This window comes from Melozone crissalis, unplaced genomic scaffold (genome assembly GCF_028551555.1).
Source record: "Melozone crissalis strain CALT ecotype California unplaced genomic scaffold, PUWL_Pcris_2 ptg000153l_1, whole genome shotgun sequence".
Taxonomy (NCBI): domain Eukaryota; kingdom Metazoa; phylum Chordata; class Aves; order Passeriformes; family Passerellidae; genus Melozone; species Melozone crissalis.
Window position 1 is genome coordinate 309,188 of NW_026535924.1, and position 12,931 is coordinate 322,118.

The 12,931-nt window shown below is 61.8% G+C and overlaps 1 protein-coding gene across 1 annotated transcript in view; it reads right to left on the bottom strand.

Annotated features, from left to right (window-relative positions):
• Positions 1-12,586, bottom strand: part of LOC128948741 (Fc receptor-like protein 3) — a gene marked incomplete at its 3' end in the record, with an annotated part of 32,268 nt that extends 19,682 nt beyond the window's left edge. Inside the window, exons 1-6 of the mRNA XM_054293506.1 lie at positions 12,473-12,586; positions 7,255-7,278; positions 4,354-4,359; positions 2,769-2,850; positions 2,079-2,099; positions 1,760-1,990 (exon numbers count right to left, since the gene is read on the bottom strand). Coding sequence (XP_054149481.1) covers positions 1,760-1,990; positions 2,079-2,099; positions 2,769-2,850; positions 4,354-4,359; positions 7,255-7,278; positions 12,473-12,586 — 478 coding nt within the window. The remainder of the gene's footprint in view (positions 1-1,759; positions 1,991-2,078; positions 2,100-2,768; positions 2,851-4,353; positions 4,360-7,254; positions 7,279-12,472) is intronic.
• Positions 12,587-12,931: the final 345 nt, after the last annotated feature.

Genomic DNA, 12,931 nt, shown 5'->3' on the forward strand with positions numbered 1-12,931 from the left:
ACCACCAGACAGGGTGACAATTCTGGGGCTGTGGGTGCTGCCCTATAGCTCCCCAACTTTGTGGGTCTCTACAGCTCCCTGGGACCCCCGTCCCCCCATTGTCACCCACCCACACGGTGCCACCGGTGCCAGGCTGCAATGACACCCACGAGCAGGAGCAGGAACAAAAGGGCCCCACTGACCCCTGCGGCCACTGCAAGAAACAGAGGGGACACATCAGGGTCACCCATCACCCCTGGAGTGCTGCACCCCCAGCAACCCTGTGTGACCCCACCTGTGACCCAGGGTGAGCCAGGTGTCACCTCCAGTTCCAGCTCAGGGCTGAGTGCCCGGAACACGTGGTGCCCGTCCTGTCCCAGCTGGTTGGTGGCCACGCACTGGTAGGTGCCCGAATGTCCCACATCGATGTCCCTGAGCTCCAGGAGGGGACCCCGGGCCACCTCCTGCCCGTTGTGCAGCCAGGTGAAGGTGACAGGGGCTGAGCCCACCTGCACCGAGCAGCGCAGGGTCACATTGTCACCTGTGTGCACCTGGTGTGCCAGGGCACCGGGGGTGATGGTGGCATTGGCCACGGGCACTGTGGGGACACAGGACAGAGAGTGATGGTGGCATTGGCCACGGGCACTGTGGGGACACAGGACAGAGGGTGATGGTGGCATTGGCCACAGGGACACAGACAGGGCTGAGGGCACAGGGAGGGGCTGGCAGTCGGTGTGGGGGGATAGGAACAATGGGGATGGGTGTGGTGGGGGATGTCAGGGATGGGGTCACACCAAGGAGGGGTGAGGGGACACAGGGCAGAGGTGGGAGGACACAAGGAATGTGTCAAGGGGACATGCAGGTCCCCAACCAGGGCACCCGGGGGTTCTGTGGGGCTCCCCGTGCCCATCCCCGCACTCACTGCGCACCGTGACGGGGAGCCGGTCGCTGCTCTTCCGCACGGTCCCACCCTGGGACTGCACCTCACAGCTGTAATTCCCCGAGTGGGAGACCCCCACGGCGGGCACCAGCAGCTGCGGGGACCCCTGTGGGCCCCCCAGCACCCACCCGTCCCGGTAGAACAGGTACAGGAGGGGGGCTGGGGGCCGCAGGGGGCTGGGGGTGCTGCGGCAGCTGAGGGTCAGGGGGGACCCCACGGTGATCTCGGGGGGACCCTGCAGCACCAGCACTGGCACTGTGAAGAGCTCTGGAAAGAGAGGGGAGGGGATTTTTGAGCCTGAATCCCTGGGGAGGGGCTGTGGGGGTGTCGGGGTGGGGGTTGTGGGGGGCTCACCGTGCACTCTCAGTGTCACCGGCGCTGAATCCTTCCACTCCCAGGATGCCACCTGGCCCCTGCAGCTGTAGCTGCCGCTGTGGTTCAGCTGCAGAGGGGACAGGGACAGCTCGGTGCCATCACGGAGCCCCCTCAGTTCTGTCCCCCCTCGGTAGAAGGACACCGAGGTGACCTTGCTGTTCCAAGAGCCCCGGCAGTGCAGTGTCACTGTGTCCCCCTCCAGCAGCACCCGCACTGGCACCTGCAGCACCAGCCAGTCTGGGGACAGAGGGGTCCTGTCACACCCGATGGCACCAGGACCCCCCATTGGAGGGTCCAGCACACCAGGGGTCCCCAGTTCCAGCACTGGGATCCCCCCAACACTGGGATGTCCTAAGGGCAGGGGACAGGCTGTGGTCATACAGGAGGTGACCCATGGAGCGGAGCCCACCCAGAGCCCTCGGGGTCCCCACGGTGCCAGCCTGGAGACACCCAAACCCCCCTCACCGTCTGAGACAGTCACAGGGCCGCTGCGCCCACTGCCAGGTCTGTCACACTCGTAGGTGCCACTCTCGGTGACAGTGAAGTGGTCAGGTCCCTTCTGCCACCAGTGCTTCCCGTCCTTGTACCAGGTGGTGGCACCAGCTGTCCCCGAGCCCTTGCAAGTCAGTGTCACCCAGTCCCACAGCACCGCCGGCCTCCAAGGAGAATCCAACAGGAGCTGGGTGGTCTGGGCACCTGCAGGTGACAGGGGACACCAGCCTGCCAGGGTCATTGCAGGGTTGGGGACAGCGGGATGGGACCATGGCATCCCACGAGGACTCACCAGTGAGGCCGAGGGTCTGGGCTGGAAGGGAGAAGGGACAGGGCTCAGTGGGGGTGGCACTGTGGGCACAGCAGCATGGGGACACAGGGGGTGTTGGGCAGCTTGGTGTCCCCAAACTGTCCCCATGGAGTCAGCAGTTCTTGTGAAGAAACTCTGTCTGGTTGGTCCCCAAAAGTTTCGGCGAGGCCAGGGGGACATGTCTGTGTCACAGCCACCCGTGCACCACATCCGTGTGGCACAGACACCTTGGGAACAGGGACACCGAGGCCACGCTGGGTTGAGGGTGGGGACACCGTGGACACCCCAGGCACGAGGACAGCACGGACACAGCCCATGCTGGCCCAGGTCACCCCCACCAGCTCATGATCCCATCCCAATGATCCCATCCCCATGGCCACATCCTCACCATTCTTGTCCCCTTCTGTCCCTGCATCCCAGTTCCCTTGTCCCTATGCCCAAAGCTCCCTGAGCCCAAAGGTGCCAGTCCCCACATTCCTGTCCCCACATTCCTGTCCCCAAAGCCATCCTACATCCCCAGTCCCACCAAGGTCCTCTGTGGGTACCATGGACTGGCACTGCTGGCATTGGGGACCTCAGGGGACCCTGCAGCCCCCCTATGCCCCCTTCCCTCCCCATCCCAGGGGTCTCAGCCCCGTGCCCGGGGCACTCACCCCACAGGAGCAGCGCCACCTTCCCGGCCATCCCGGTGTCCCCAGCCATGTGCACTGGCTGTCACTCGCTGCTGTGGCCACCGCTCCCTTGGCTGGTGGCTCTTTGGATGAAGGGGAAGGAAGTGAGGTCACGTCCGTCCCCACCTGTTGGTGGCCCTTGGTGGGGGCAGGGTGGCCACAAGCTGGACACAGGCTGGGGACATGGTGGGGGATGGTGTTGCCAGGAGTAGGGGGCTCAGGGGATGTGGGGAACCAAGGATGGGGTTCCAGGAGAATGGGGATCCAGGGGAATTGAGGTCTCCGTGCCTGGGGGCATTCAGGGATGGGGGTGCTGTGGGAACATGGTCCCCAGGGATTTGGGGTCATGGCAGGTGGTTGCCAGGGTTGGGGATGCAGGGGGAAAAAGGGGACCCTTGGGAATAGGGGTTCTGGGGGAAGAAGCAGCCGATGGGATGGGATCAAGGCAATGGTGGTGCTGGGCAATGGCAGTCCTGGGATGGGGTTCCCCAGGCATGGTGGGACACAAGGAATGGGGGTCCCATGGGTGGGGTTCCAGGGGAATGGGGGTGCCTGGGAACGGCAGTGGCTGGGTGGGCCAGTGGGTCTGAGCTCCTTCCCTGGGTGTCTCAGATTTTGGGGTGACCCAGGGCCCAGCAAAGCCCCCTTGGGCTGCTCATTTCCTGGGCAGGCATCACTTGAGGGTCCTGGGCAGCTTTGCTTCTGTGCCCTCTCCCACCCTTGAATTTTTCATCTCTTTATTTCTCTGATTTCCTTATTTTCCTCACTTTTGTGCCACGTCCCCTCACCCCCTGTTCCTGACTCAGCAATCCCGGGGAGCACCTGAGCAGGGAACGGGTTGGGGGGCAACAGGGGAGGGGAAAAACGGGGTGTGAGGGGTGCAAGGATGGGTGGGGAGGCTGTGGGGATGGAGGTGTTGGGCTGTGCCCTCTCAACAGTTTCACTTTCTTTTCCTTGGACAAGAAGGAAGCGGCCATTTGTGCTGAGAGTCAGATGGGAAAGGGAGGGGTTTCTGTTCTGGGGGGGCACATCCAGGGTGCCCTGTCCTGAGGGGATCCTGTCCCAGGGGGTGGCACATCCTGGCATGAGGGGACCTTTCCCAAGGGGTGGCAGTTCCAGAAATGTCCCTGCACATTCCTGGCCTTGTGCCTGTCCCAGGGGTGGCACATCCTGGGGACCCCTGTCAATGCAAGGCTGGGGCCCAGCCATGGCCCAGCCCCACTGCACAGGGATGGCCATTGCCCAGCCCTGCTCTGGCCAGCCCCAGGTGGCAGCCAGCACCTGAGGGTGCCCCCTGCCCCCTTGGCTTTGATTCTGGCAGCTTTAGAGCTGCTGCAGAGGTGAGAATTCTGTGGGGAGAAAAGGCCTTGCTGTGGTTTGCTCAGCCCTGCAAGAAGCACAAAACCCAAAGGGAGCCCAAGCAGTGTCTCTGTGAGGGCCTTTGATGGTTTCCAGAGCAGGGCTGGCTGGAAATCCCCACTGCAATGGCAGTTGTGGGGATACCAGTCCAGAAATGCAGCAATTGATCATTTGTTCCTCTTGGTAAGGGACTGTGAGAACCACAAAACTACTGCACAACCCACAACATTCTGCTCAACAACCTCACCTGGACCCTCCTCCTTGAACAAAACCCGCAGCCTTCTGGAACCTGATGGAAAGAATGTTTGGGTTTGGGATGTGTCTGCCAGACAAGAGGGAAAAGTGTGGGAATACCGAGCAGGGGCTCTGCTGGCGGCCATGGTGGGGCTGTGAGGAGTGACCCTGTGTGGATTCCAGGTGTCCCCAAAGCTGCTCCATGCCTGCCCTCCTCACCTGAGGGAAAGGCTGAGGGTTTGCAGGAATTGTGGTGTAAAGACACCAGAGGGGCTGTTGTGGACCCGAGACCTGTCTGGGGTCAGGCGCTGCTTTCCTTCCATTTGGGATCACGGAGAGTGGATGCGGGTGTTGTGCAGGGTGTGTGCCTGGCCCCAGGACACTGCTACACTGCCACACTGCCAGAGGGCACTGGGATCCAACCTGCTGCCTTGGCGGCTTCTGCCTGCTGCCGGTGGTGGTGCCGGGAGCGATTGGTGCCCGTGAGTTTGCAAAAGGAGCGATTTCCCCTCCTCCCTCCTGTCCGAGGCCGCCATGGCCCCTGAGGGGATGGAGCTGGAGCGGGGCGCCCCCTGCTGGGCGGGAGTGCTCCCTGCAGCGCCCCCTGCTGGCCGGGAGTGCTCCCTGCAGCGCCCCCTGCTGGCCAGGAGTGCTCCCTGCAGCGTTCCCTGCTGGCCGGGAGTGCTCCCTGCAGCGCCGCCTGCTGGCCGCGGTTATAACTGCCACAAAAACCAACAGCGCTGAGCGGGACGGAAAGTTCTGGGTTTGTGTTGTTTGTTCTGTTCTGCTTTATAAATTTCCCAGTAAAGAGCTGGTATTCCTTTTCCTACAGTTCTGCCTAGAGTCCCCATCATCTTTGAGATTGTAAAGAGTTTTTTATATGGGTCTTCTTTCTATTCCAGGAACATTTCCACTTTCCTTGGCAGACATTTCTCATTTAAAGGAGTTGCCAGTTTCTGGGTTCCAGCGTGGATGGGAGAGACACCCCAAATGAAGACACGGTCAGGGACTTGGCCACCTCATGCTCTGCCTTTTAAGCCACTTGGGCCGCCAAGGGCCCTCTCCCCAGATGGCACTTCTGGTCACCCGGCCACTCAGGAGCTGGCTTGGTCAAAGCGTCACGCTGTCCCCAGTGTGCCACGGCTGACAGACTGATGGACAGACAGGGCCGTGTCTCGCCAAAAGCAAGGCCTGACCCACCCCTGCCACACACAGCTGTTCCAAAATGTCTCCAGACACCAAACTTTTCCTGTCTCTGACACCCCACCCTGTGCCATGGCCTGATCCCGACTGCCCTGGCAATGGGAGAGGCTCCTGAACCCCCACAGGGACTTTGTGTCGTCCTGGTGTTGGGAACACGGCAGAGGAGGGGTTTGGCACAGGGGACAACAGAATCCAGAGCCTCCATCAGAGCAAGGAAGATCCAGGGCCCTACCAGGTTCCTCTGGTGGAGGAAATCTGCTGGGGGGATTATTTGGGGTTTGTTCTTTATTGGGAGCTTTCCCTGGAAATTGTTCCTTGTGTGACCATTTGGACTCTGAACCTTGTTGCTGTTGCTGTTGGTTTTATTCTCTCTCATTGCTGTTTCAGGAAATTGTTCTTCTCTCAGCCCTTTGGGATCTTTGTGCCTCCACAAGGAGTTTGCGGAGCAATTTTTTAGTGTGCATCACAGACACGAGTAGGTGCCCATGGGTGGGGACCCCCAGTGCCCCCCAGTGTCACAGCACGTTCTCGTAGTCACGGGGGTCCTGCTGTCCCTTCTGGGGTCCCAACAGATCCGCGTTGGTCACTTGTGGGTCCTGAGGTGGGGCAGGGCGGGGAGGCACCTGTGGGGGCCCTGAGAGTGGCACCGCTTGTGGGGACCTGGGTGGGGGTGACATTTGTGGGTGCCCCTGTGTCCCCCCTGTACTCACCCTCTGCCCACTCGGTGCCCCTGATGTGGGTGTTGAGTACAGCCCCCTCCTCTGGGGGGTCCTGTGGGGATTAGAGGGGGTCTGGGGGTATCTGGGGAGGGGGAAAGGGGAGTCCCATCCCGAGCCCCCCACTCACCTGTCCTGGAGCTTCCTCATGGCTGCAAGGGAAAGGGGAGGGGCTGACCGAGGGGACACCGGGACCCCTGAACCTTCCTGAGACCTCAGCAGCTCCAACCACCCATGGGACCCCCCAAATCCCCACTGCAGCCCCGATTCCCAATGGACCCCTGACTCCCCCGGACACTCTGAGCACCCCTGAACACCCAGAACTTCTGCACCACCGCAGGGTCCCCAGCCCCCCTGGTGCCACCAACCCTCTGAGCCCCCAGAACCCCAATTCTGGCAGGGATGGGCACCCCCAAACTCCCCCAGGACCCCAGAAAGATCCCACGACAACAATCCCACACGGAGCGCTCTGCTTTTCCACCCCAGTGTTCTCAGAGGCGCGTCCAAATCCCAGCGGCCAAACCAGGTGCCAGTATTCAAATCTGAGTGCCCATTGGTTTGACCACAGCTTCCCAGAAAATTTACACATCCCTCCAGGAGCTCCCCAAACCCTCCAGGAGCTCCACCCCAATGTTCCTCAAAGCCCACCCAGAGATGACCCTGGAGCCCAACCAAGACCCTCCAAATTCACCCCAAATCCCCCAGGACCCTCAGCCAAGGGCACTGCGGGCTCAGTGTCCCCCAGCTCAGGGGTCTGGGTGCTGCTGAGCTCTGCCCCCACTCTGGGGGCTCCCCCTCACTCCAGGACCCCCATCACCCCCATTGTCACCAACCCCGGCGGTGCCACCAGGTACAGCCCCCGATGACAGCCAGGAGCAGGAGCAGGAACAGGAGGGTCCTGCCGACATTCACAGCCATTGCTGGGGACAGAGGGGACACATTGGGGTCACCCTGAACTGCAGGAGTCCTGAACACCCCAGCCACCCTGTGTGACCCCACCTGTGTCCCTGTGTCCCTGTGGTGTCACCTCCAGTGCCAGCTCAGGGCTGAGTGCCCGGAACACGTGGTGCCCGTCCTGTCCCAGCTGGTTGGTGGCCACGCACTGGTAGGGCCCGAATGTCCCACATCGATGTCCACGAGCTCCAGGAGGGGACCCCGGGCCACCTCCTGCCCGTTGTGCAGCCAGGTGAAGGTGACAGGGGCTGAGCCCACCTGCACCGAGCAGCGCAGGGTCACGTTGTCACCTGTGTACACCTGGTGTGACAGGGGACCAGGGGTGATGGTGGCATTGGCCACGGGCACTGTGGGGACACAGGACAGAGGGTGATGGTGGCATTGACCACGGGCACTGTGGGGACACAGGACAGAGGGTGATGGTGGCATTGGCCACAGGGACACAGACAGGGCTGAGGGCACAGGGAGGGGCTGGCAGCCGTTGTGGGGGGATAGGGACAATGGGGATGGGTGTGGTGGGGGATGTGAGGGATGGGGTCACACCAAGGAGGGGTGAGGGGACACAGGGCAGAGGTGGGAGGACACAAGGAATGTGTCTGGGGGACACGCAGGTCCCCAGCCAGGGGATTGGGGAGGGATGTGAGGGCTCCCCGTGCCCATCCCCGCACTCACTGGGCACGGTCACAGTGACGCGGAGCCGGGCGCTGCTCTTGCGCACGGTCCCACCCTGGGACTGCACCTCACAGCTGTAATTCCCCGAGTGGGAGACCCCCACGGCGGGCAGCAGCAGCTGCCGCGACCCCTGCGGGCCCCCCACCACCCACCCGTCCCGATAGAACCGGTACAGGAGGGGGGCTGGGGGCCGCAGGGGGCTGGGGGTGCTGCGGCAGCTGAGAGTCAGGGGGGACCCCACGGTGAGCTCGGGGGGACCCTGCAACACCGGGACTGAGAAGAGCTCTGGGAAGGAGAGAGGAGGGGATTTGTGAGCCTGAATCCCTGGGGAGGGGCTGTGGGGGTGTCGGGGTGGGGGCTGTGGGGGGCTCACCGTGTACTGTCACTCTCACTGGCACTGACCACCACCACTTCTCTGACGTCGAGTATCCCACCCGGCCCTTGCAGCTGTAGTTTCCGCTGTGGTTCAGCTGCAGAGGGGGCAGGGACAGCTTGGTCCCATTGCCGAGTCCCTCCAGTTCCTTCATCTCTCGGTAGAAGGACACCGAGGTGACCGTGCTGTTCTTCCAGCCCCGGCAGCGCAGTGTCACCGTGTCCCCCTCCAGCAGCACCCGCACCGGCACCTGCAGCACCAGCAGGTCTGGGGACAGAGGGGACTTGTCACACCCGATGGCACCAGGACCCCCCATTGGAGGGTCCAGCGCAACAAAGGTCCCAAGCTCCTGCACTGGGATCCCCCAACACTGGGATGTCCCCAGGGCAGGGGACAGGCTCTGGTCACACAGGAGGTGACCCATGGAGCGGAGCACACCCAGAGCCCTTGGGGTCCCCATGGTGCCAGGCTGGGGGCACCCAAACCCCGCTCACCATTTGAGACAGTCACAGGGGGGCTGTGCCCACTGCCAGGTCTGTAACACCTATAGGTGCCACTCTTGGTGACAGTGAAGTGATCACGTCCCTTCTGCCCCCAGTACAGCCCGTTTCTGTACCAGGCGGTGGCACCAGCTGTCCCCGAGCCCTTGCAGGTCAGTGTCACCCAGTCCCACAGCACCGCCGGCCTCCAAGGAGAATCCACCAGGAGCCGGGTGGTCTGGGCATCTGTGGGTGACAGGGGACACCAGCCTGCCAGGGCCACCATGGGGCTGGGGACAGCGGGATGGGACCATGGCATCCCCCGAGGACTCACCAGCGAGGCCGAGGGTCTGGGCTGGAAGGGAAAAGGGACAGCGATCAGTGAGGGTGGCACTGTGGGGACAGCAGCTCGGGCACACAGAGGGTGTTGGGCAGCTTGATGTCCCCAAACTGTCCCCATGGGGTCAGCAGTTCTTGTGGAAAAGTGTGTCCGGTTGGTCCCCAAAAGATTTGGCGAGGCCAGGGGGACATGTTGGTGTCACAGCCACCCGTGCACCACATTCGTGTGGCACAGACACCTTGGGAACAGGGACACTGAGGCCACTGGGGGCTGGGGCCGAACATGGGGACACCGTGGACACCCCGGGCACGAGGACAGCACGGACACGGCCCATGCTGGCCCAGGTCACCCCCAGCAGCTCATGATCCCATCCCCCTGATCCCATCCCCATGGCCACATCCTCACCATTCTTGTCCCCTTCTGTCCCTGCATCCCAGTTCCCTTGTCCCTATGCCCAGAGCTACCTAAGCCCAAAGGTGCCAGTCCCCACATTCCTGTCCCCACATTCCTGTCCCCACATTCCTGTCCCCTGTTTGTGTCCCCAAAGCCACCCTACATCCCCAGTCCCACCAAGGTCCACTGTGGGTATCATGTACTGGCACTGCTGGCATTGGGGACCTCAGGGGACCCCACACCCGCCCTGTGCCCCCTCCCCATCCCAGGGGTCTCAGCCCCGTGCCCCGGGGCACTCACCCCACAGGAGCAGCGCCACCTTCCCTGCCATCCCGCTGTCCCCAGCCATGTGCACTGGCTGTCACTCACTGCCAGGGGTGGCTGTCCCCTTGCTAGTGGCTTTTCGGATAAAGGGGAAGGAAGAGAGGTCATGTCTCGTCCTCACGTGTTGGTGGTGGCCCTTGGTGGGGGCAGGGTGGCCACAAGCACGGGGTCATGGGGATGTGGCCGTGGGGACAGGCTGTGGGAAGGGAGGGGACAGTCTGGGGACAAGGCTGGGGGAGACAAGGTGGGACGTGGGGGTCCCAGGAGTGGGGGGCTCAGAGGGTTTGGGGACCCGGGCAATGGGTGCCCAGGGGAATGTGGGGTCCCAGGGGAATGGGGTCCCTTGGAATGGGGGTGCCCAGGGCTGGGGGGACTCAGGGATGGGAGTCCCAGGGGGACATGGGCTCCAGGGATTTGGGGTCTTGGGATGGGGATGCTGGGGGAATGGGGGTTCCCATGGGAATGTGGGTTCCCGTGGGAATTGGGGGTCCTGGGACAATCAAGGTTCTGGGGAAAGGAGGATTTCAGGGGATGGAACGGACAGGAGAGGGTTCCTTGGGAATGGGGTGCTGGGCCATGGAGATCCTGGGGAATGGCAGTGCTGGGATGGGGGTCCCAGGCATGGTGGGACACAAGGAATGGGGGTCCCATGGTTGGGTTCCCAGGGGAATGGGGGTGCCAGGGAAGGGCAGTGGCTGGATGGGCCTGTGGATCTCAGCTCCTTCCCTGGGTGTCTCAGATTTTGGGGTGACCCAGAGCCCAGCACAGCCCCCACAAGGTGCCAGCGGCCTGAGGGTCACCCCAGACAGATTCCAATGTGCTCTGTGTCTGTGTCCCCACAACCCCGGGGACTTTTCCTTCTCTTAATTTCCATTTCCATCATTTCATCCCCCAATTTCACCAATCCCCAGTTCATGCCTTGATGATCCTGGGGAGCTCCTGAGCAGGGAAGGGGTTGGGGGGAGCCCAGGGTGGGGGAAGCAGGGGTGAGGGGTCTGCAGAGAGGGCTGGGGAGGCTGTGGGGGATGGGGGTTTCTGACTGTGCTCCCCCAATTCTTTCACTTCCTCTCTCATGCAGCAGAAGGAAGAGGCGCACTGAGGAGTGGGTTCTGTTCTTGGGGGGCAAATCCAGGGGGTTCTTGTCCTGAGGGGGACGTGTGATGGCCATGAGGGTCCTGTCCTGGAAGATGGCAGCTCTGGAGGCATCCAGACTTCTCCATTCTTGCTTGTCTCCTGCTGGATCAGAGCCGGCAAGAGAAAATGGGGAATGAAGCCCTGGGAAGGAAGGAGATCCCAAAATTCTCCTTGAAGCCTGTGGTTACACAAGGATGGGGCACAGCTATGGCCCACAGGCCCCCAAACACAAATCCTGCCCCGTTTCCCTGGCAAACAAAAGTCTGTTGCCAGGCTCCTGTTGGCAGATTGCAGGAGCCCCTTGGCATTCCCAGAAAATTCCTTAAAATCTCCCACCAAAAAAACCCACCTAAATTAGCCTTAAAAAGCCATGAAAAAAACCTAAAAAAAAAAAAAAACCAAAAAAAACTTCTCAGCCCCCAACACCTACCTGTGTCTAGCCCACAAACATCATCCCTGCCTTTTCATTGGGGTAGCTGCCTGCAGCTGCTGGAAGGGTTTTGGGGCTGTCCCAAAATTAGGGTTGCTGTGTTGTGCTGGGAGGGTTTTGGGGGTGTCCCACCATTGGGGTCACTGCCTGCACCTACTGAGAAGGTTTTGGGGCTGTCCCAAATTTAGGATTGCTGTGCTGTGCTGCTGGGAGGGTTCTGGGGCTGTCCCAAATTTAGGGTCGCTGCCTTGTGCTGCTATAGGGGAACACTGGTGTTCTAGGGGTGCTGTTTAGGGTGAGCTCAGGGTTGGGGTGAGGGCTGCTGCACCTGGACCCTAACCCTAAGGGGACAGGCAGGACATGGGGACAGATAGGGACACAGACACACAGGACATGGGGGACACAGGACATGGGCACGTAGGGTGCAGGACACATGGGGACACATGGAGACACACAAAAGGACATGGGGGACATACAGAGGACACATGGGGACAGACAGACACAGGGACACAGGGACAGACAGGCATGGGGACAGAGGGCACAGGGACAGAAAGGCACAGGGACAGACAGACACACAGGACGCAGGGACAGACAGGGACACGGACACACAGGACATGGGGACAGACAGGCATGGGGACACATAGGACATGGGGGACAGAGAACATGGACATGTAGGGTGCAGGACACATGGGGACACACACAAAAAGGCATGGGGGACATACAGAGGACGCACGGGGGCAGACAGACACAGGGACACACAGGGACACACAGGACAAAGGGACACACAGGCACAAGGACATGGGGCATGCAGACACAGGGACACACAGATAGACAGGCATGGACACACGGGACACTGGGACACAGGACATGGACACAGAGGATGCAGGACCCCTGGGGACACACACAGGACATGGACATGCAAGAGGACAGGAGGGACACACAGGGGACACATGGGGACACACAGAACTGTTCTTGTGCTCCTGTCTGCCATGAGTGACCGAGGGTGACGCTGTCCCCGCCATGTGACAGTGACAGTGCACGGTGACCCCACACCCCGACACCCCCAGAGCCCCTCTGCAGGGGCTTGGGGTCACACGAGTGACGTCACCGCACTGCACCGCCGCAAACAGCGCCCCCTTCCTGTTCCCAGGGAAACCGCACCCCCTGTTTCCATGGCAACACACATCCTGTTCCCATAGCAACAGCATCCCATCTCCATGGCAACAGTCCCCCGCTTTATGTCAGCAACTCCCTCTCCCCATGCCCTCAGCCCCCCAGTCCCATGGCAACAACACCTTTCTGTTCCCATGGCAACAGCCCCCTCCCGGTTCCCACGCCCACAGCCCCGTCGTTACCATGGCAACATCCCCTCCCATTCCCATGCTTACACGCCCCCCCCCATTCCCACGGTAACAGCCCCCCAGGCCCATGGCACGTGCAGCCCCCGTTCCCATGGTAACAACCCCTCGGTTTCCATGGCAACACCCCCTCCTTCCCATGACAACAGCCCCGTTCCCATGGCAACACCCCATTCCCACGCCCACAGCGCATGC